At 33.7% G+C, this 25,109-nt stretch overlaps 1 protein-coding gene across 1 annotated transcript in view; it reads left to right on the top strand.

The window, feature by feature from the left end:
- LOC118193456 (uncharacterized) overlaps positions 1-25,109 on the top strand; it is a 167,056-nt gene that overhangs the window by 91,595 nt on the left and 50,352 nt on the right. Inside the window, exons 2-5 of the mRNA XM_085825202.1 lie at positions 4,279-4,456; positions 4,726-4,802; positions 6,238-6,336; positions 23,017-23,205. Of these exons, the coding sequence (XP_085681328.1) occupies positions 4,279-4,456; positions 4,726-4,802; positions 6,238-6,336; positions 23,017-23,205 (543 nt within the window). The remainder of the gene's footprint in view (positions 1-4,278; positions 4,457-4,725; positions 4,803-6,237; positions 6,337-23,016; positions 23,206-25,109) is intronic.

The following is a 25,109-nucleotide window of genomic DNA, read 5'->3' as shown; positions in this document are numbered from 1 at the left end:
TTGAGCTCATCACCAGAAAGACTAGCCGCTGCTTCTTGAATTATTTCTTCGACATCTTCCACATTTACCCCTTCAAAATATGTCTGTACAATACCGCACCAAACAAGAAATACAAGTACACTCTTTCGGATATGTATTTGAAACCTATCGCTGCATAATATTATGCTGCGAGCGATTTCGTGGAATCCCCGGGTTGAAATAAAAGAGCGCTAAACCGAAACAGCGCTAAACGAAACAGCGTTAAGCGGGGTATTACTGTATATATATTTTAAATCTGAACTTACGAAACTCTGATTCCTCAATTATAGAGGCAATTTGTGTTTATAAGTATTGTTCTCTACGTACGGGTTCGTAGTAGATTGATTGCACGCAGACTCGATAATAGCTTCATAAAATTTATTTTACCAAGAGAAACACTTTACAGTTCCAGAACTTTACACAAAAGTACTCATACAGTTGTTCTCAGAATCGCCGAGTATAATCAGAAGTTACACTTCAAACTACTAAGAACGTTAAACACAACGCAGTGCAAAGCGCATCTAAAAGGCGAAGTTCTCACGGAGATCTAAATATTCAGCTCTGAACTAATGACTATAACTGAGAAACACTGAAAGCTGATGCTTTATGCGGTCTTATATAATTTTACCCGGCCGCCGAGAATTCTCTGGTACCTTCCCACTTCTCAAAACTACTAGAAGGTATATCAGGGCCGGATACGTTAAAGTTGGATATACGATCAATTAGAGTAATTCAATTACAGTAACCATCATCGTTATGCTGGGACTGGAACTAAATGTCGCTAAATAGTCGCCACGTTCGGCGACGTATCGCCAAACTTGGCGGTAAAAATTATTTGCCAACTTGGCGATATTTCGCCAAGGTGGCGAACGATAGCCATTTACCCAATGTTAATTAGACTTGCAACTGTATTCTTATTTTTCCCGCAGAGCTCTCTTTGAAGCATTTCATCTTACATTATACAAAAAACACTACAATCACATATAATTTCACTAAAGTTATTTACATATGTACAAAATTTGTAACAGTATGTAAGAGTTATAGGAAATCAGCTTACAATGCAAAGGTAGTGGTATTTTGCTACAAATAACACTTTAAAATTAACGCGTTACAATAGTTCTGGACGAACAGTAATCTTATAAAATGAGGATAAATTAATCAAACCCCATCTAAAATAAAAGTTAAGCTTGTTTATTGGGGAACGGTAGAAAAAATTACTAATACAAGCCATCAGTGTAAAACTCATCTGTCTGAAGAGAGTAAAATAAAATAATTAAAGGAAAAAAGAAAAATTCTGAAAGGTTTCAGATTTTAAATTGCATCTAAAGGGGCGTTTTTTTTACCGTTCTGTGTGTTATCTTTATTTATTAAATATAATCTTCTTTGCACTTAAACCATAAAATTCAGTTCAACAGCAATGTCGCAAAATAATTTTAAAATGAGCGTATCTTTAGAAGTTCCCATACACAGTTCCGCGCGCTGGAAATAAAAAGTTTTTTTTTTTTTAACCCGATGAGTGTTGCCATTGCTCGCTTTGAAACCCTTGAGTTTGTTAATCAAAAATTCGTTATTAAAGTTTTACAAAATATAAAATCGATAATAAAACAAATTCCAAATTTCAAATTTGGTCTTCCGCATGCCCATATTAGCAGTAGGATTACGTCATTCAAAATTCCATGGCTCTAGGTACCGTTTTTTTAGCAAAAGGCGAGAAATATGCATACATTTATGCAAATTTTTCATTATTTAATTTCTTCAAATATAATGCAGGATTCTAACATTTGGTGGCAACAGTTTAAAAAGTGAAACGGACATTTATAGTGAACCAACGGAAAATCGCAGAACGAAGACAATAGTCCTTCAGGGACAAAACTCCTTTGGACTAAAAAGAAAATTGGGAACACGGGTACGGAATCTTCGCATTAAAAATGAAAATATGGCAAAAATAAAAATAACAAATAAAAATGCGTGTTTAATCGCTTGAAAAAATACTCATCACTTTTTTTATTTTTTAATTTCGAATCTATTACAATGTAGTAAACTACTTCACTAATATAGGTGGAGGAGTGTTAATGAAAGAAAAGATAGCTGTGGTTTCAATATTCTCTTCAATTCTATAACTGTAACTACAATATACACATTAAAATATCTCTTAGCATTAACGCAAGTAGCATAATAAGAAGGCTCCGAGTTGCTGTCTTTGTGAAGCTTTTGTAACAAAATGTGGTTGCTTTAAGAATCTTATTCCATTAATGTCTTGATTGACCACTGCAAGAAATTAAATTGTTTTGGGAAATTACCCAGCCACCAACGAGTTTGCCTTTTGGAAGGTATAAAAAATTGATATTTTAGAGAAGCTTTCCAAAAATAAGTTTGACTTCAGAGCTGATGTGGGAGTGCTTGCAGCAACAAATGCGCAAAATAATTAGCATATAGGCTTATAGGATTCATTTGTTACACTGAATAGTATGTGTAGAGTCAATTTATTTAAATTTTTCTCTTCTGCTGTCACGAGCAGCATTTTGTGTTTCTGTTCAACTTCGACGTTTTTGTTTTTAAAAATAAGTTTTATATTATTCCTAAAATAATCATCACTTGGGTGCTCAAATAGAGAGGGAATCTTTAACCCTCTGATGAATTATGAATCAGTTTTCTTAATTTTTAAACAGAAATCAGAAACGAAAGACATTTGAATCTGTGTCTTACAAGATAGAATTTCATTTTCGAAAAATTTCTCTAGAAAACCGATATTGTCGTTCTCATATTTACTCAGATTGCTCCATATCCTCGATCAAGTACACGATACCTTCGAACCAAGAGCTAGTTTTCCTTTAAAAACGTTCGTAAACAATTATTCTCATTTAATCGCTAATACTAGTAAATTTCGCTTATTTTGCTGGTACATTATTCAGGTGATAACATTTATTACTAATTATAAAGTAAATAATGTTCTTTAATGTCATTTACAGCTTATTTTTAATGATGTTTATTCTTCCTTTATTTAAAAAGTATTAATTTTGCTTCGAGTACTGCTTTATGCAACTAAATGCGACCCCCCCCCCAACCGGGGTAGAGGTTAGCGACAATCCCGGCGAAGGCATGGATGTATATAAAAGTATAATGTTTGTGAGGCATGGGGGTACTAAATACACGGTGACCCGGATGTCCTCTTGAGAGGTTGGTGGCGAGGAAAGAAGGATGGGAGACCCTCGGACCCGTCCATCAGGGCTGCTCCTCTTCAAAATTGGTGTAGAACTGATCAAAGTTATACTGTCCCCAGTATGGTGCCCAAGGCTGTTGCCAACGACAGGCACAATCTTGTCTCCTTGCCATGATGAATTTCTGGGGCTTGTTCTGATATCAAACAAGCGAGATTAGTCACAACAATAAACACCTTATTAAATGGATTACATTGCTTAAAAACACAGATAAACTTCTGAAAGTAATTTTAAGTTAATTATAATATAATAGGAGTTATTCTTCTTTCATGTGTTTTTTTTCTAAAGTGCACTCGATTAATCGTGATTTAGGGTTAACCTTGGGCGAAGTTCTTGGGCAGTGGTGGACCACCTTTTTGGGGCCACGTTCCCAAAGTGGAATGGCCGCTTGCCATTCCGCTTAAGATATTAAATTACAATTATTCATAAGTTACCACAAAATGCTTAGATTTGGAAATTGGAATCCATTTAACAAAAGTATTAAACGTCACCGGTAGTCTGTAATAAATTTGAATTCATTTTAGCAGATATTAGCTGCTTCAACTTTGGCGTATTCTTTGCCAAGGAACAAGTAATATGATTGGCCCAAACAACTGAAACGCCATAAATTGAGTCAATAAATATGTACATCATTTTTATGGCGATATATGAAAATCTCGTATCTAGGCAGTGGCATTACGCGATAAGTAAGTAAATTAAACGTTCAAGAACAGACTAAAACACTTATTTAAATTACATAGTATCACATTATTGTGATTGTTGATTAAAGAAATAATATTTTATTCGCGTGCCGGCTGATGAGGCTCTGCGTGCCGACAGTGGCACGCGTGCAATAGGTTCGCCATCACTGTTCTAGGGAATCACCCCAGTTAATCAAAAGCTGTATATATTTCCTTTCTGCAGGAATTTTGCGAATCATTGCAATTTATCCACTGTTTACTTGAATATTAATTACTTTAATTATTTTTGAAACGACTATTTGAGATTGCAAACATCTGTATTGATATATAAGTAACTAAGTTTTATTTTGTTATTCTTACAGTGAACGCTCAGTGCTATTTTCCTATGGAATATTTGGGAACGTATTTAATCCAAACAGAAACAGAAGCATTTGGACACACAGCCGCTACCTTTAGTGAAATTTCTATCGAACCTGATGCCATTCCTCCCTGGGGAAAATGTTTCCGCAAGAGAGGAAATAATGTCATCCTGAAAGACACGTATGAGAATTTTTATTATTAATTTTACTAATTCCAGAATTAATCGTGGAATTTGGTCTCTTCGGTGTTACTAGTTTTGAGGCATGAAATTAAATTTAAAAGAATTGTTGAATGTTAATATGCAGTATGTTATTCTGATACAAACAATTGTTGCTAGAACTATTTTCCCTTTTAAAATATAGCATTTACTTGCATAGTTTCCCCCGGTATTTAAAAATCTATGTTGTGACAACTCATACTTCCATGCTGAAATGCACTTATTTTTTCAGTACTATCGGAGGAGATTGCATGAGATGCTTCCACCTCACCCTGAAAGCTCCAAATGTCATACAAATTCATACAGAAGGTAAGTAATTTTTCTTTCTTTAATTTTATTTATTTACTATTAATATTTCATTTGCTGTCAGAAAATAAATTAAATTCATCTATATGCTGCAGGAAATAATTATTTTTTAAAAATTAGTAACTGATTTTATTAAAATGTTATCGAGCAGTCTGACGTAAATATTTTCATCTCCATGTATTTAGTTGGCATGGAATTAGGATTAAAATGTACATTAATAAATATGCACAACGCGTATACAAATGTCCTTACCTGGCCTTTATTTTTGCAACATATTTTTTTAGTCTCATGTAGTCATTAGCATATTTTGCAGTAGTATTTCTGCATATGCTTCCAGTCACAAATATGTTTTTAAAGACGGACAGATTCATGTTTTCGTATTTTTAAATTAAAAACAATAAATTTCGTTTTAAATGCGAAATATCTTTTATGTTTTGTACGCTGACCTGGTACCTACACTTAGATTTAGGGAAATGCTATACTCACTAAACCCCCCCCCCCGAAAAAAAAGAAAGTTTGACTCCCGTATAATAAATGTTAAACATAAGATATTTAATTCCAAAATTTGCGGCTTTCACGTCATTTTCAACTTGCCTCGAAGGGTCGGTTAATAAATAAATTAGAATAGCCGCGAATTTGATTTTTTACCCTTACCTTTTGTCATTTACTTGTGTGAAATGTTGTTCAGTTTGTAACTATTGCAACTATTATGCCGAACGAATTTTCACGCAAATACTTTGAAAGGTTAGAAATACGTTGTTAATATTATCATGCAATAATACGTTGTTAATATTATCATGCAATTTTAACTAACTAAAAGGATGTTGGATGAGTGTTCTCCACACCCAGGATTTGGCGATTGGATCTCCCTAAAAAAAAAAAAAAAAAAAAAAAAAAAATCCTAATGTTTCTACAAATTTATGAATATAAAATGCAACCTTTATTTCATTTATAAAACAAGTGAAAAATAATCTAAATTTACACGAATTTATATATTTATATTTTGAGTTTGGGAAACGAGGGGAATGATCCTTTAATGATTATGAAAGGGGTGCATTTAGCTAAAAAGACTGAGAACCAATTATTCAGTGCATGGTATTTTGTGCAGATCACACTGGCTTATTAATTCAAATAACTCTTTCAGGATTAGTAGTAAAAAAAATTTTTAAGAATAGAATAGCGGACGTATATAATCGTCTATGTAATGCAAAACAATTATTTTATTTTTAAATGAATGTTTAAACTTATACTAAGCTCAAAAATATATTTTAATAAGGTTCATGAGAACTAGTGTAGCGTTCTCCATATATATGCAGTACTTCTTTTAAAAAGTTACATGTGTTAAAAGACACACGGATTAAAATTTTTTGTGGTTATATTAAAATTTAGGTGAATTTAATATTTAGCTTTATTTATGTGTCTTATGTTTTTTGTTTAGGTCTTGGAAAGTGTTATACAAAGGAAGAAGGAGTGAAGGCTACTTGTCCCGATGACAGAGCTATCAATGAACGTAAATTTAAGGAAATCATGCTTTACAGTGAGTAAGCTTTGCATTCAATACAATCCAAAAATTCAAAGCCTGAAATTGAATAATTCTATCTATTCTACTTGCATGTGTAATGTTTTGTTGTATAGACAGCATACGTTACTGAACTTGACAGATAGGAAAAAGAACCAACTCTTTAACTCTCATTTTTCAAGTCTTGAAAGAGGGAATGTTGTTTTTACATTCCGAAAATGGCTTAGAAATGGCTTTTTTCACGATGATTATATTAATATTGCAGAATCATATCTTCTCTACATATAATAAAAGAAAGAGTCTGTCTGTGTGTGTGTGTTTTTCGTTCGCGCTGCGCGTAAGCTAATAGACCCACGGCTACGAAATTTGGTACATAGGTGCATTTAGACAAGAGCCAGTGCACCTGGAAGCGATTTTTTCGAAATTCGAATTAGATTTTTTTTCTTAGATTTTATGTTTTGGGACGAAATCGCGTCATTTTGAGACATAATGGGCTATAGAAAAGCGAGATTTTACTCTACGCACTCCATTTTCACATCGTCATGAAACGTAGGCACTTAGCTATTTTACGAACTTAAAATAAATTCCGTGTTTCAGTAAATCGATTAAATACGAATTTATTTAACAATGTGAGCTTAACACCTTTTCAACGGGATTTTTTCTAAAAAAGTTTATTTTTAAAAGTGTACAGTTTAATTTTCTTTGATTTTTGGACACGTTAAAGTTTCATCCTTGCGACTGCTTTTACAAAAAGAATTTTGGAAAAAAGATAATATTTTATATTTTTAAAAAAATTTTAAATGAAGCTTCCGAGTACTCTTCTCATATCTTACATCTTTAAAAATGTGATTATTGGCAACAATTTTCTTTCTTATTGTTGTTGATAGATTTTTGATGAAATCGTATCATTTTGAATAGCTTCGTTCTTTTAGAAATATGGGTTTGGCAACAATTTTTCATCGTATTTCTTATGTCACTGTTTTTAAGAGATTGGCATATTTCATTGTTATTTTTTTATATATATATAATACATTTTTTTTGATAAAGTTGTTCTGCAGAGTAAAATTCTGCGCAGTACATTTTTTTTGATAAAGTTGTTCTGCAGAGTAAAATTCTGCGCAGAATTTTTTGTTTTGAGTTTCTTTCATGTTATTTTTTGCTTATTTTACTATTTGTAAGATATTGAAAAGTTTCGCATGATTTTTTTTCTTCAGCGGAAAGTTGGTTAATTTTTTTATTAGGATAATTAATATTTGTATTAAGTGATAGAGCTTATTTCATTGTAATTTTTTTCTCTTGAAAATATAAGATAAAATATCATTAATTATACTTTGCTTTTCAGAATTTTTTGTTTTTTGTATTCTTTTATGTTATTTATTGCTCATTTCACTGTCTTTAAGATATTGAAAAGTTTTGAATGATTTTTTTAGGAAACAAAGTCCTTAACTTCCTTTATACCATATGAGTTCTTAAGATTTTGCAAAGGGAAGTTGGTTAATTTATTTATTAGGATAATTAATATTTATAGGGGAAAAAAAAAGGAATTATATGGATTACCGTAAAGCACGCGAGGGCTATCTAAGCGATACCTCTAAAGTAGCGATAATTACGTGGAAGACCTTTTAACCGAAACTGGCTCGTATTTACATTGCCACGGGGAAAACCACGAAAATTCCCCGATGACTGGAATTTTAACCCGAATCGATTAACCGATTTTATTGCTTGGCCGCTAACTGAAAGCAAGAGATGTAATTTCAGAGTACATGTTACGGAGCAGCCCAGTCGGTATAGTGGTCAAGGAAGCTGACTGCGATGCTGAAGGGCCTGGGTTCGAATCCCGGAGAAGCCATGGTTGTAACTGTCCGCCCCTTCGTAGGAAAGGCGATGGTGGCCCACCTATTAGGTGCCTCCATCATAAAGAGACTACCACATCCGGCCTTGTATAGATTAATGGACTGGGTTACATTTGTAATTGTTCACAATCTGCCATTGGAAAAAAAAAAAAAAAAAAAAAAAAAAAAAAAAAAAAGTACATTTTACAGATCACGATTATTCAGAATTATAGTTTGCTACATTTGGAAGCGATTTTAATATGGAGAAATGTAGTGATTTCTAAATAAAAAAACTCCTTTTCAAATTTTTTAAAAATTTTTATTTATTTATTTATTTTTAAACATTACTCAGAGATTGATACTCAGAGATCGTCAGAGACGTAAATAGGGTTTTCAGCGCTCGGAGACAACTGAAGACATTGCACCACTTTCTGTGTGCCAGGAATGGAAAACATATCATTGTAAAATTTCGTAAAATCAGTTTGGCGCCCCTTGGATGCTGTGCCCGGGGACAGATGTCTCCGGTTACCCCACCGTAGCTACGCCACTGCATATCGTGCAGGCATTATTCCGAAAAAGTTCAAGTAACAAAGAATTTTAAAATTCGGTTAGCATCATAATAGCATACCAATCCCTCATTGGCACAGAAAATTGTGCTGTCAGCAATATATTAATTAATCACAATCACAATCCTGTCAGCACAATTTGGAAGACAAAAAACGCTCATCCATTCTCATCAATAATTTGATTACTTTGGATCCCATGCCTTTGCTCTTAAAAGCCATCGTTTTTACTTCCTTGTACGAAGTAAAAAGGAAGTATTGTAATCGCGAAAAGTTTTAGGCAGCATATTTCAACGAAAATATCCATTTTGACCGCTTACGAATGCAATTTAACGATGTTTTTGCGTGATATCTGTACATAAGGACAGAATAAAACACTCTTTTCCTCCAAAAAAATTATAAAACTGCTTTAAAATGAATTCTGAAGAGAATTTTTCGTGGCGTCTGTACGAACGTATGTACGTACGTACGTACGTATCTCGCATAACTCAAAAACAAGTAGCCTCAGAACGTTGAAATTTTGTATATAGGACTGCTATAACATGTAGATGTGCACCTCGTATTTCGGTTGCAATCGGCCGCAACAAACGTATGTAAATATATTTATATATATATCCACTCCGTTACCCGGCTCAGTGATCTCCGTTTCTTTACTCGTATATGTTTGTAAATTGTACATTTTCTGCTTTAAAAATGATTGAATTATGTTGTTTTTATCTTCCGGTTCAGGTTTTTATGCCTTTAATAAATCTGTATGCAATATTTTTAGAATTATCAACAATTTAAAAGTCGTTTAAGTGCCGCTAAGCCTAATAATTTTTTCCATGGCTGTCATTGCTTGTTTACATTTGAAATAGCAGAATAGTAGATTTGTTGCCAATTTAGAGAAAGTAAGCTTCGCAATAACAAAGATAACGCCTTCTTTTATTATTGCAAATTAAATCATGCTTAATCCATTGTGGAATTTATTCGAGAAAGTAAGTGTTTTAAGATTTACTTCGTAATAGTTAATATAGATATTTTGAGTTTTTATGCATTTTTGCCTTCTGGCGAAGTGAGAACTGAATTAATTGAATGAGAAATACTCAATCGTCTGTGAAAAAGTGTTCTTTTTTGTTTTGTTTGCTTAATTTCTTTTATACATCGTTCTAGCTTTATTATAGTATTTGAATAGAACATGTGGCAACGATTAGATAATTCGATTCTTTAAATGATATAAATTTTGTGCATTATGAGTTATAATATGAACGAAATTAATTAGTTAAGTGAATCTAGCGCCAGAGTGTCGCTATAGTAAACAAAACTAGAGTGAATTTTAAAGAATGCATTTATTCTATTGTGGTTTATGCGCTGTCGGCGAAGTAGATTTAATTCAATGCAATAAGTTTAAATGAAATTCAAGAAAAAATGCGTATAATTTAATATTCCGTACAAGGACGTCATGTGGTGTACACATCAGATTTTTTATTTCATGAAGAGCCTTCATGAGGATTCATGAAAATCAGCTGCTATGACGAGAGACTTTCTTTTTCATAAAAGTACGCAAAGGCACCGTGGGCTTTGTTATTAATAGCTCTGGTATCTCTACTATCAAAGTTCTCGTGGCGTGTTATTACATGTTTACAAATCCCTTAAATTATCGTTCAGGATAAATTTTCTGGTGCAAACTCATTGCTTTGAATTTATTCAAACCACGCGTCATGTACTTAAAAAATAACCTTATCTAATAAGATTGGTATGCGTCGCACCTGCATCTAAGTCTTTCTTCGAAAAGAAAATTTAAAAGTAAAATAAATAAATAAGCATTTCTTTACGTACTTTAAGCTGAAATCATATTCATGGAATTCAAAAAACATAAAAACAAATAGTCGCTAAAAAATAGTCCATTGGGTAAAAAATGTATGCAACCAAACAAAGCCATGTGCTATTGAAATAAGGCGTAGGGGCTTGATGGTATACATGTGGGTGCAAATTGTACATCTGTATGCAGTCCTTTTGTATTCTGTCTACTAGGGTGGATCTCTGAGCCAAACAACCTTTGACCCTCGAATAAATACGGCACATCGCGCAATGGCATTCCGCCGTTGGTCCATCTTGCGCGTCCCGCCTTCGCTAGGGTGGGGTATGAGCAACTCGACTTTGACCTTTGCTGAAGACCGAAAGCTGGTCCTCGTGGGAAGAAGAAAAGGGTTAGATTTTTCAAGTGCAAGGACGTATGATGAATAGAATGATGTTTCTTCGATGTACATTTGAGCCTAGAGAATTTTTTCGCCGTCCCTTCCCAGGTTGTTTTTATTCGTTTCCCAGTCAGTTCTGTAGCTTCGCTGTCTGCTTGATCTCCTGGTATGTTAATAATACCGATGGTATTCATACGCTTGGTAGGAAGTGGATATGGGTTTCAGAAACGTTTTCCTTGAGGTGAATGAAATCAATGGACAGCAAGAAAACTTTTGCTAGCTATGCATAACGTGGGTATTTAAAGTAGCATTCAAAATTGTTTTTCTAGTCGTGACCCCGCTTTATCCCCTCTTTCTTTTTTCTATTATTCTGAAGTTACAAATGTGTAATTAGAGGTAATTCTGACGAAGTAGTGCTATGCATTTCCAGCACAGCGAGTTCGTTAGACACTGCAGAAAAAAAATGTCTATGATTAGTTTACGATTTTTCTCCTCTTTTTGTATGCTTTTTTGATCTATCGCCTCTTTTGATAGATACAGAGTCTGTTCGCACATTTTTTAGACGATTTTGGTAAGCGGTAGTAAAAAATCGTTTGCTGCAAAAGAAGTAATTGCAATTGTACTATGTTTTTAAAAGTCAAAATTATCATCTGTGGCTTGAAAGTTTTGATTTAATTCAAAATGGCGAATTTAACAAAGCAGTGGTTTGAAGGCTACATTTGCGCTCTTTCCGAAGAGAAATATGCATACTCCAGTATCCAAAAACGATGTGAGAGTCATGGTTTTGTGATATCTAAAGCGTCGATAGGTAATATCATCAACAAGAAAGGAAAAAAACGTCAAATTGGAGCCTCAAGTGGGACAAATGTTTCAAACAAGGAAAAAACGGACATCTTCGACTATTGCAAAGGTACGTTGTTTAATGTTAAAAGAAAATCCCCAAAGGACAGTTGCAAAATCATTAAAATGCTCGGTGTCCACAGTAAACAAAATGATAAATGTTGATTTAAATCTTAAGAAAGCGAAAAAACGCAATGTGCATCGTCTTCTTCCAAAGCATATCGCTCAACGCAGGACACGCTGCAGAATTCTATATGAGAAACACTTATCCAAAGAAAAATGGAAAACAATTGTCACAATAGATGAAGCATGGGTGTATTTAAATGATTGTAACAAAAAAAAAAGAGCCATTTATTATCATAAAAGGGGAGAAAAAAAATTAAGTACATGGTTCAAAGAATCAAAAGAAAGTTTTTCTAAGGGATTCATGATTGTTGCTGGTTTTTCTTATAATGGCAAGTTAAAAAATAAAAAGAGTGCAAAAAAATGTCAAGATTAATTCCAAATACTATCAGGAACATATTTTATCGCCAATTTTTCTGAATGAAATACCATCGCTTTACCCACACTGCCATCCATCTGTGAGACTCCATGAGGACAAAGCTAGCAGTCACACATCAAAATCCACTGTAAATTTCCTAAGAAAAGAAATGGAACAAAAAACTGGTATCAAGGCCATACCCTTCACTGATATCCCTACTCAATCTCCCGATGTGTCACCTATGGATTTTTGTGCTTTCGGATTTAAAAACTGCATTATCCAAACGTTGTCCCAAAACCCTAACAGGACTCTGGAAAGCTGTTCGGGAGGAATGGGATAGAATACCTCTTCTGCCACTTCAAAAAGCATTATTATCCTGGAAATTGCGGTGTCGAAAGATAGTTCAGAATAAGGGATGTCAAATAGAACATTTAAAATACAAGAGTTTTATGAAATTTAGTTTTGTGAATACAATATACGTGATCTAAAAAATGTGTGAACAGCCTCTGTATAATAATTAACGACAGCAGCTCCAGACTGGAATCTTGCATAAGTTTGTTTATTTGAAATTGGCAAAATCCACGAAATCTGCCTGTTTAAGAGAATTTGCCTTCGTGTAGAATTTTCTAAAAGAAACTGACATGCACCTGTGTAAGATTCCTAAGTAAGACTTGGATGCGTGTGATTCTTTGACTGGAATTAAAGGGGATTAAAATCTGTCAGTTTAAATATTCTGTCCTCTGTTTAGTGGCACAGAGAAAGAGAGGAAAGAAAACGCTCAGATTCTTTCCCCAGGTGTCTTGATCAAAATAAGTATGGTATTTGATCGCTGCAAGTATTGATCTCTAACCGTTAATTTATGCTGTTATAGCATTCATTCGTTTTATTTTCGTGTTTTTATAAATTTATTTTTCTTTATATTATAAGGTATTTTCTCCCTCCTTTTAGCAGGTCTTCGTGGTGTAACGGTAGCACACTTGGCGCGTATTCGAGGGGTCCAGTTTGAGTCTTGGCGAGCGCATTGCACATTTTTTACGTCTCGAAATAATAATAATATTAATAACAATTCTATAAGTGGCGCCCGAACTAAAAAGGTAGTGGACAATAATTCGTCACCATCAAGATTTAGCGACTAGGTCCCCTAATCCCCAGTCGCCCTTTAAAAGGGGGAGTATATAAGGTATTTTCTCTCTCCTTCCCGCATGTCTTCGTGGTGTAATGGTAACACACTCGGCGCGTATTTGAGGTGTTTAGGTTCGTGTCTCGACGATAGCATTGCGCATTTTTCACGTCTCCTGCTTCAGAGTAAAACCTAGACTCTATAGTATCATTAAACACTAATAATTGCCGACACTATAATTTTTACTTTGCAAACATTATCAAGTTGGACATTTAGTAAAGACATTAGCTCCATTTGTTATCTTACTTACACATTTAATTTTTTTAAATAACTTTTATTCATGTAAGTGAAGAATTCTTTAAAGCCACTGGATATTGTTATAAAACAAGGAGCATGGGTATAAATATTGCGAAAATCGTATCTTCGGCCTTGAAAATTTTATTTCTAAAAATATGTTTGTAAAGGGTTTTAAAATGTTCTTAATTTACAACAAGCAACGTAAAAAAAAAACTGAATAAACATTGCTCAGAAATATTAATGTTTTGAATGCTAACACCAGTAACATTTTAAAGTCATATTTATGCAAAATATTAAGAATGTTACGAATATGACTTGAACGAACTAATTCCAGACATTGAACTGAGAAAATAAAGATTACAAATATGTTTTCAAAACGGTATGCATTGCGCAGTCACTTATTTGCTATGCCATGTTACGTTGGTAACTCATATTATTAGGCGGAAATTATTTAATAGTTGTATACAAGAATAATATTTGTTCGTTTAATATTAATATTTGCTAGCAATGTTCATTTGTATATAATAGTAATATCTTTTAGTATTTGTAATATTTGTTAATCAAAGTTCTATATCAATAATAATATTTAACAGATGTTTAATAGTTATATGCACAATCCTTAGCTATTTATGCATTCTTTAATTAATGTTTCATTATGAGTAGGGAATTTATCAAAATTTAATCGTGGCACGAAATTTTAAAATATTTTCTAAAACTATATGAGCATCAACATTTTTCATGATTACAGTTGGTGCAGCTTAATGCGATCAAGTTTGTTCTAGTCTTCTTTGACAGTAATATTAACGGAATGATAATATTAAACAATGAGAAAAATATCCTTCAAAATAACAATAAAATTTAAACTAATTAAATATAACTATGACTAGTTTATGTTTCTAATTAGGTTTCTGTTATTTATTATTAAATACAAACATAGAAATTTATTTTATGCTTATATTTCATTAATTTAAACTGATAAATATAATTAATTAATAATAATATAATTAATTAAATTTCATTAATTTAAACTGATTAAATATAATTAATTAATAATAATATAATTAATTAAATTTCATTAATTTAAACTGATTAAATATAATTAATTAATAATAATATAATTAATTAAATTTCATTAATTTAAACTGATTAAATATAATTAATTAATAATAATGTGATTAATTAAATTTCATTAATTTAAACTGATTAAATATAATTAATTAAACTGATTAAATATAAACATATAAATAGGTGCTTCAGAGGATTTTAATTAGGAAAACTAAAATGTTTGTTTATGGCGTGTTCATAATGTTTCTGATGGAAACTGGAAACGTTTATTAGGAACTCGAAGTCATTGCTAGAATATGTAATTTTAGTACTCTTCTCGTATGTTTTATGATGAGTCCCAACCAAAACTTGAATTTCCATTGGCGTAAAACAATGAAAAGGCTGTATAATCTATATAAAATTGCCAGGCTTCTTCTGTTGGTATATATAAACACTGCCATTCCTGAACATTTTCAAAATTTATAAATGTGTTCTAAGACAACTGTTGTATCCTACATCCGCAAGAGAACAACAGACCTGCTATTATGCTTAAATTATTATTATTGTGTCCTTTTGGGGGAGTGTACAACCATCTGTGCATCACCGCCAAGGCCCGGGATCAAATTCTGTTTTTCAAAAATTCCAAATTTGGTGTAAAATTTGCCGCAAAAATTTGTCCCGAAGATCTGGTAGACAATTACCATTGCTACGTCTTTGATTCTGCTTATGCTTCATACACCTTTTCAATGTACATTTACAGGGAATTACAGTTAACCCCAGAACAACAAACCAATTACATGTATAATAGGATTATTTCACATTATACGTGTATTATATATACGTGTATTTCATATTATACGTATATATATATCATATTATAAATTGCACAAAATATTCAAGAAGTATGCTAAAATTATAATAGATGGAAACACAAAATAAGTAATAAATAATAATAAGTAAGCCTTCCCGGACAGTGTAGTTGTTAGTGAAGGCTGACTGCCAGCTCGAAGACAAGGGTGTGGGATCAACTTCCGCGTAAGACTACGCATAATCCACTTTTTACGTAATCCCATCATCTCGATTGCGGAATTCCCTACGCTGCACCATGGGAAACGCTTGCAGTAGTGAGATGGCATAATCAATGGGCTCGACGATTGCCGATGAGTTCTTAATGAGCAGGTGGTCTGGTCGTTCGCCAATATGATGATGATGTCGTGTCTATGGCAAAGTGCAATTATATAGCTCCGAAGTTGTCAAAGACAGGTGTCCGGTCTGGTCGTTCGCCAATATGATGATGATGTCGTGTCTATGGCAAAGTGCAATTATATAGCTCCGTAGTTGTCAAAGACAGGTGTCCGGTCTGGTCGTTCGCCAATATGATGATGATGTCGTGTCTATGGCAAAGTGCAATTATATAGCTTCGAAGTTGTCAAAGACAGGTGTCCGGTCTGGTCGTTCGCCAATATGATGATGATGTCGTGTCTATGGCAAAGTGCAATTATATAGCTCCGAAGTTGTCAAAGACAGGTGTCCGGTCTGGTCGTTCGCCAATATGATGATGATGTCGTGTCTATGGCAAAGTGCAATTATATAGCTTCGAAGTTGTCAAAGACAGGTGTCCGGTCTGGTCGTTCGCCAATATGATGATGATGTCGTGTCTATGGCAAAGTGCAATTATATAGCTTCGAAGTTGTCAAAGACAGGTGTCCGGTCTGGTCGTTCGCCAATATGATGATGATGTCGTGTCTATGGCAAAGTGCAATTATATAGCTCCGAAGTTGTCAAAGACAGGTGTCCTGTCTGGTCGTTCGCCAATATGATGATGATGTCGTGTCTATGGCAAAGTGCAATTATATAGCTCAGTTGTCAAAGACAGGTGTCCGGTCTGGTTGTTCGCCAATATGATGATGATGTCGTGTCTATGGCAAAGTGCAATTATACAGCTCCGAAGCTGTCAAAGACAGCTTTTGCAACCTCGGCAACTCTATCAGTATAAAGTAGGTCCACTGGGTCCTCAATGCCGATGCTAAACAGTCTGAGCTGGATTGCTGGGCAGCTGAAGATGTGATGGCGAGACAGTGGGATGTCATCTGGGCAATGAGGACAAATGTTGGTGTAACTACGCTGTCCGTCTGCAGAAATCCTCATCCCTTTTAAGTGATTTGTCCTAAGTCTAGTTATGATAGTCGATATGGCTCTGTCGCAGTTCAATTCCGGGATGGAGTTTCCTTTAACTTGACCGATTAGTCTTTGGCTGGCAACTGCATTGGCATCAACGAGGGTTAGGCAGTTGGATGGCTGAGGAGAATCACGGGATGCCTTTGCAAGCTCATCGGCCTTCTCATTACCAAAAATATTTACATGAGCCGGTATCCATTGTAAGATGCAGGATCTCTGGGCAGCAATGGTTCGCCAATATAAGTAAATAGAATAAATAAAAAAATACAAATAATATTTTGCGCAGTAAAATGAAAGCAATAAGCACAAAAATTGCGATAATTTAGGACACCAATAATGTTCTCACAGTTCAAGCTTATTAAAGAAAACATTTTTTTTTATTTACTTTTTATCCACACCATTCCTAATCTTTTTAAACTCTTTTTAATGCATCTTTCACAATACAGCGCCCCCCGCTTTTTACAGCTTATGATAGAATCGCAGGCGGAATCTGATTACAGTAAATGCCATTCTGCCCCCTTCACACTAACATTTTTTTGAATTTTTCGAGTAAACGCGCGGTGCACATTCCACTCTCTTCCTAAAAACCTCTTCAAAGCCTGTCACGAAACTTCCAAAATACCTGTTTGAGAGAGAAATCATTCCAATTCTACCTCCGCCCACCACCCTTTTACGGCGGATGTTCTTTAACTCTGTTGTTGTGTGCCACTGGCGAAAACGCAATCGGTGATCATGAGCAAAATCATGAGCAAAACTAAGAAGGCAGCCCGGAATGATTAGGTTTCTTGAGCAAATTAAAGGGAAAGAGCGCCTGCTCGGGTCATTTACGCTTCAAAGCAGCCAAAGGGTCTCAAAAGATTTGTTTAGTGGAACGTATTCGGGAGGGTGGGGAGTGGCTGCATCCGGGCAGCCGAGAGTAGTAATTTTCTCGGCATTTTGCACCCCCTATGAGCGATTAAGTATGGTGCTTATGATTTCGGTACGGTCTTTATCGGCACAACTCTGTTTGGAGAGTATTTGGAAGAATTTTGAACAGGAAGTGGTTAGCGGTCTATATTTCACTTCCGGCTTACACCCTATTAGAATTCCTTAGAATTCAACCCTCCCCTTAATCGAATGCGATATAAAGGATTTAGTTATCACATTATATGAAGTTATTGAATTTTTTATAGCGCCGGTATTACATCGGCGATGAGGGTCATTTCAGCTAACTGAAGAAAGTAAGGAAATTGAAACTAGAAATATGAAGGAAGTACTTACTCTATTTCACTGTTTTTGCAGTATTTTAGTAAAATAATTTTTAACGACATTTTTAGTGTGGAATAAATTTGTGGAGATTTATTTAATTTAACTCACGGCATTTCAGTTTTTTTACCTAAGTATTTCCTTATATTGAATTTCTATCAATTGTTATTTTTTCACCTTTATATAGGAATGTGAGTGATATGTGTATAGCTAAACTACCAATTCTAATTTATGAAATTAAACTCCGTTTTGCTTTATGGGCCAAGCATTTTTCATTTACGTCATGCAGTTACAAATTATGTTTGTCCATATATTAAAGAGAAAAACATTAAATTAGTCCATGTTGCTCTGATATTTAAGCAACAATTAGGTATTGTTTATTTATTTATTTTGTGTCTCTGAGACAGTTCATCTGATAAAAACTGTCTGCTCCAGAGTTCATAGATCTCCTAAAATCCCAGAAATAGATTTTGGAGGATCTTCTTTTGCGAAGGTTAAGATCAGACGCCAGGTCTGTCGCCAGAGTGGGTAGATTTTTTTTTCTTTCGCTTCTTCACAATACACACTTTAAATATACCTAAATTAAGTACTTAATAACATAACTTGATGGAATGTGGTTAACATAATTTGATAGACATTTCTTATTTATTTTTTTAAGAAATAATATAGATTCCTATACAGAAGTAGATATTGCATTTCAAGACAACGGGATACCTGAAACAATGGTTAATAGCGAACACTATATAAAACGGGGTATTTTTGCAATGTATGTGAATACTGTCAAATTTAAATGAAAAATCATGTACGAATGTTTAATACAGCAACGCACTATATGCTATTTTACATACCTGCTGTATATACTATACATATTGTACTTGAAATAAGGTAAAGAAAAATGCATTATACTCTACATCAGGGGGTCTCAGCCGGTGGTACGCGTACCACTGGTGGGACTCAAGAGAAAAATAGGTGGTACACAAAGAAGCAAAGTATTTTTAACTATTAAATTCAAAAATGAAAACCCCAACATCCTGATTGAGTTTTTTATCTAACGCTCGTAAATTAATGCGATCTGAGCTTTGTTCAAGAGTGAAGGTTGGTAGTAGCACTTTGTAGTAGTGGTACTAAAGGTTTTTAATTTTTGTTTAGATGAGACGCGTTAGTCAAAAGGTTGAAAACTGCTGCTCTACATTATAATTTCTGTTTCATATATATACACAAAGAATTATGAAGAATTCTGGCACTCTAACCTGAATCGGGGAGGGGGAGAAACGAAGATATCTTCTTTTTGTACTGTACACTATAATGTGGTATTTCAAGGAATGGTGGAAATAAAAGTCATTCGTTTTTTTAGCAATAACAACACACTGAAAATTTTAAGCACTAGCAGCATTACTACGTTTTGGGACTATTATTGTGGTTGAAAAGTAAATTAAACATAGCTGAGCAATAAAATCACTGAATACTGGAAGTTCGGTCCGGGGTTCGAATCCCGGCGAACGGGCTGTCTGTATGGCCCTTTTTGCACGGACATTGTAGTTGTTCTTATGTGTAACGCGTATAGAGCCATTTTCTTTTAGAAAGAAAGGCCTCCACGAAGGTATATCTCCCCTTAAGGCAGATAGCACAGGAATGCTTTATATATATATATGTAACGTATCAGCTTTTGTCCGGAATAAAACAGATTGATGAAGAATCATAGATGTTGTTGTAGCTCAAAGTATCAGACGATAAGTTTAAAAAACAGGATCCATTTATTATTATTCAGGAAAAATAGCAGTTACAAAAAAAAAAAAAAAAAAAAAAAAAAAAAATCAGATCTCCGGAGTAGATAAAAAAGAACTACTAATAATTTTTTGTATGAAGTTTACTGCATCGTTACATTAAAGAAAAGACCCCGATATTCCTTTGCGAGTCCTTTTATAGCCTCTGGAAAGGCGGAGCTTCCAAGAATTGACGTCAGCCATTCCAGTTCGCTTTAAATATCTCCAGAACATTCTATAACTGTACGTGTAGAAAAGGCGGGAAAAACAACTTGACTATGGGGCTGTGGATTTAATTCCACGTACTTTCAAATAAGAGACCGTCGCCATTAAAAATGAAAAGAACATACAGTTAGAAATTTAAGTGTATTCTTGACTATGGAATTTTATTATTACAAAATTCCATAGTACAAAATTCCATAGTCATCCGCTATAAATTGCTGATGATAAATTAACGGATACGGGACACGGTTTTACTTTTGCAATAATTTCACTACTTTTAAGGTAACATGACAAAATTTATTCCTAAAGTTTCATTTCTATGGGAATATAAATATCAGTAGAATGCTGGTAACCAATCAATATCACTTTTAAATGAAAAAGAAATAAAAATATTTGCATTCTTTCCTGTCTGGTATGTATTTCAAAAGAACTCGATTTCCAGTATGTGAGACTTATCAATCCATACTTAATTTACTTATCGCTTGTCATCCGAGAGAATATATTTCTCATTATTAAGAAAAAAAAATCCGTTTCGATAATTTTATCTTATTCTCATATATATGGGTAAATAATATATATTTTGTTGCGATAAAATCAGATTCGCTCTGAAAATGTGCAAGTTTTTGAAAACTTCCAGGTTTTGCGAAATCTTAGGAATTTGCTGCCGCGGGTTTTTTTAAGCTCCAAGTTTATTTTTTCTTTCAGAGAGGGAATAGGTGATAGACTCTTCGACGAAACGCAATCTTTTGCTTTTCTAAAATGGGCTTTCTGAGAGAGCCCTGTGCTATTTACAGCATATTTTGCCGTAAGAAGCTTTCTAACTATTTAACCTAACTAACTTATCATTCAAGAGAAAAATTGAGTATGATGCCACCGATTTTGTAATAATAAAAAAAATAATTAAAAACAGACAAGAAATTATTACATTGAAATTAGGTCTGTTTCGAAGGAAAACGATTTTATTTGGATAATAAATCGGCACCTTAATTTTTATATAAAACTCTGACATCGTCGGCCTTTTTGCAGAACACTTGGTATTTTATTGTTGTTTACTTCCTTGTACGAAGTAAAGGAAGTATTGTAATCGCGAAAAATTTCGGGTATCAGATTTCAACGAAAATATTCATTTCGATCGCTTTCGAATCTATTTGAAAGCTATTGTGCCTGACATCTGTACGTACGAACAGAATAAAGAACTCTTTTTTCCAAAACGGGTTGTAAAATGGATTCAGAAGAGACATTTTCGTTACTTTTGTAGGTACTTACGTACGTAGGTATGTATCGCACATAACTAAAAAATCGAGTATCCTCAGAACGTTGAAATTTTGTACATGAGACTGTAATCTGCATGCAATAGTTGTAGAATTATCAATAATTTAAAAGTTGTATTAAGTGCTATTAAGCCTAAAGAAACTGCCATTTGTTTACATTGAAACTCATAGTAGAATAGGCCCACCAGCGGCCGAGCGGTAAAGACGCTGAACACTGGTAGTTCGGTCCGAGGTTCGAATACCGCGAACGGGCTGGCTGCATGGGCGTTTTCGTGGTTTTTCTCATGTGTAACGTGTATACGAGCCAGTTTCCCTTAGTCCTCCACGAAGGCATCCCTCCCTTTAGGCAGATAGCCCTCGTGTGCTTTGCCATAATTAAATAATCAAACCCAATCCGTAGTAGGATAGTGAATTACATCAGTTTCTGCACCAACTTCAGTGTCTTTTTGCCGAAAGTAAACTTTCCATTTTATGCTTTGAAAAATCTGTCTTCTCGTGCGCTGGCCGAATTGCTAGTTTTTGGGATAGAAACTCTAATTTTACTTGTCATATTTTTTTAAACTGTTTTTAACTATATTTGGAGTTTTATATTTTTCTGTATTTTATAATTTTTAAATGAAGATATTTGGAATTTTATATTTTTCTGCATTTTATAATTTTTAAATGAAGATATTTTGAGTTTTTACGTATTTCTGCTTTGCTTCGAAATGACAACTAAAATAATTGAATCAGAAATGTATGTCTAATGAAATTGGAGGGAATAAGTTTAAATGAAATGCAGCCAAAAATGTGTATGATTTAATAGGTCGTAGTAGTGTCACGTGGTGCCCACATCAGTTTTTGTTCAATAAAGTGCACGTATCTTATTATTTTTTTATAAATTACTTGCATTACTTTAATAATTAAACTGCTTCATTGAACTCAATTATGAATAACGTTCGGACGATTTTACTTTTGTTCTAAAATTTGAAATGTTAGGACTCTCCACTGGTCTGTAGTAGATTTCATAATCTTATTTTATTTCTAAATTTTATTTTATACTTTTAAATCGAGAATGTGTCAGATTTTCTTCAAGCTTTCCTTAAGTATATATATAATAAAAGCAAACTTAGAAGTATGGATGTTTAAGAAGTATTGATAGCAGAGAACGTAGAAACATAGTTGTAGATCCGTAATGAAGAGCAACTTGGCAGTCGAGGCAGAAAAAGTATTCATCTTTATTTTAAAAAAACATGTTGCGACGCGACCACAAACAGGTTGGCACATTTCTGCTGTCTATTTCAAAATATTAACATTTTTGACAGCTTTGCAGCAAGAAGAGAGCAGCAAGCAGCAGTTCATTTAAGCCGAACTGTAGAAAGCAAATGCGTTGTGTTCAAATGTTTTAATTCGGACTGAGATACTTTTGGTTCTCAGTACATTTTGATTGGATAATTAACACTGCTTTAAAATTATTATTGGCTGTGTTAGTTCCATTTACAAGCGTTATGTAAAAGTCATATGATATGGATTAGTCTCGAAAGGACGCTTTGCAAAGAGAGATTACTATTTTTAGATTAGAGAGGAGAAAGAAATTTAATTTAAGCATTAAGGGGTTATTGCTAATTTAAATAGTAATTTATCGTTTAGATATTTTTTTATCTTACATATATTTTTTTGTTTCAGGGAAACAAGAGCTTACCGGAAACGTTATATCGGAACACGTCTTTTGTCCAATAAGCGGGAAATTCCGCTTCACTTATACCGCAAGGAACGGAGAATTCCGATGCGACCAGACTTTATCAGAGCTGTCGAACTGTCCTTCAAGCAACACACTGGGAGTCAAATTTCGACAGTGTTCTTTTCCAGACATGGGTAAACCCTTATATGCATATTGCTATTCGTTTTCTCTAAACTCTGAATAAATATCAGTGTCAGTTATTATGTGTTAGATGGCGTATTTTGAATATTAGTAATTTCAAAAATATTTCCTGAAATATCTATAATTTTTTGCTAATGTGATGTTATTTTGAGGAATATTTGCTTTCATGTTTCAGAAAGCAAATATTCCTGATTGACGGAGTTACTGACGGAAATTTGCATTTAAATATTAATTGTAATACGTGAAATGATTTTTGGATAAAGTGCAGAAATGACTGTAAATATCCTTTGAAGACGCTCACAATTTTAGATTCAGAACTGCATATGTCTTTTTCTTTTCTTTCTCTCCCCCATTGGCAGAATATTATTTCTACCCCAAATCCTTTTTTTTTTTTTTTAAACCTCAGTCTGTAATTTTAGAAATGAATGAATGATCAACTTCTGAAGTCCCCCCTTTTGTTTTCTTTTATAATTCCTCAACTTACAGTAAATTTTATGATAAAGCAATGGTGCGGTAGTACTTATATGGCTGAGGTATATTTCATATGTTTTTTTTATCTAATTAGTTATTTGAGAATTAAAAGTATTTTTATTTTCACGTTCATTGTTATTCATTTGATGTCACAAAATGTAGTGCTTCCATACCGCACAGACACTATACATTTATAAACATCCATGCCTTTTCCGGGATTCGAACCCTGTCCGCATATGAGCATTCTGTACCGCACCACGCACACAGGGAAAATCCTTTCTCGTGATTGGATGTAGCTTCTGATGGCATCATTTCCTCAATGCTTAGGAAAGCCTTTACTTAGCTTGGGCTCGAGGGTGGTTTGTTCACATTCTGATAGCAGTACCGAAAAGATTACTACGTGCGTTGTATTTTTGTTGCTATGAGTTTACACTTCTTACAATAGTTCTGTAGGTGTGGTGAATTTAATAATAAAAAAATGTGGTTATTCTCCCTCCCAGAGAGAAAAAAATATTATTTGTTCTTGTACTAACTCCGTACATGTGTATTAATATTAAGTGCGAAATTTTTAATAAATGTGTTCTTAATTTAAAACACTTCATATTAAAAGTGTTGTGATTATCAATTTATTATTTCGTGTTCATTATATATCATTCTTTGCAGACGCAATTTTCGAAAGCATGAGACTAAAGTGTAACATCTTTTGTACCTTTGCATAAAGTAGTGTCTGTCAGAGAAGGAAGTTTTTTTTCTTATCCACGTGTATTAAATTCAACGACAATACTGAATGCACTCTTTTCTTTCATTTAAGGCAACAGAATATTAGAAATGACACTATTAACATAGAGATAACATGCCATTTGCAAAAGAAATGTTTTCTGCAATGTGAAAGGAACAGAATGCAAACAAATTGCAATAATAATAATGTACTTACAAGCGCACAATACATTTATTGTTAAATCAAGAATTTTTAATAAATGTATATAGGAATATTTGCTTTCATGTTTTATAGTCCATGGTCGTGTTTTGGTTTTTGCACTGAATTCATGAACTAAGCTACTTATATAATCTAAGCGCTTAAGATTGCTTCTGATATTAACCGCATCTTTGAAAGAGTTTATAATTTTATAATTATCTGAAACAGGAAGCCATCTTCATAACGCTGCAGCTAAATGTTTTCGTTTCAAAGAAAATAAACGACAATTTTCACGCTTCTGAACGACGAAGAAAGAAAATAAACGACGAAAGAAAACAGACGATAATTTTTATGTTTCCGTATTACTCATGCGCGTCATTCATTGAAAACAAAACCGTAAGAATCCCGTCTAAACATCATTACGCCAAGAAAAAAATGATGGAATCGGAATGTATGTCCAATCACAAGTACGGATTTTTCCTTATGCGCTTGGCGCGGTACAGAATGCTT

This window comes from Stegodyphus dumicola, chromosome 10, assembly GCF_044657685.1.
Source record: "Stegodyphus dumicola isolate Sdum_Otavi_A_Nest chromosome 10, ASM4465768v1".
Lineage (NCBI taxonomy): Eukaryota > Metazoa > Arthropoda > Arachnida > Araneae > Eresidae > Stegodyphus > Stegodyphus dumicola.
This window is presented reverse-complemented; position numbering and strand designations above follow the sequence as displayed.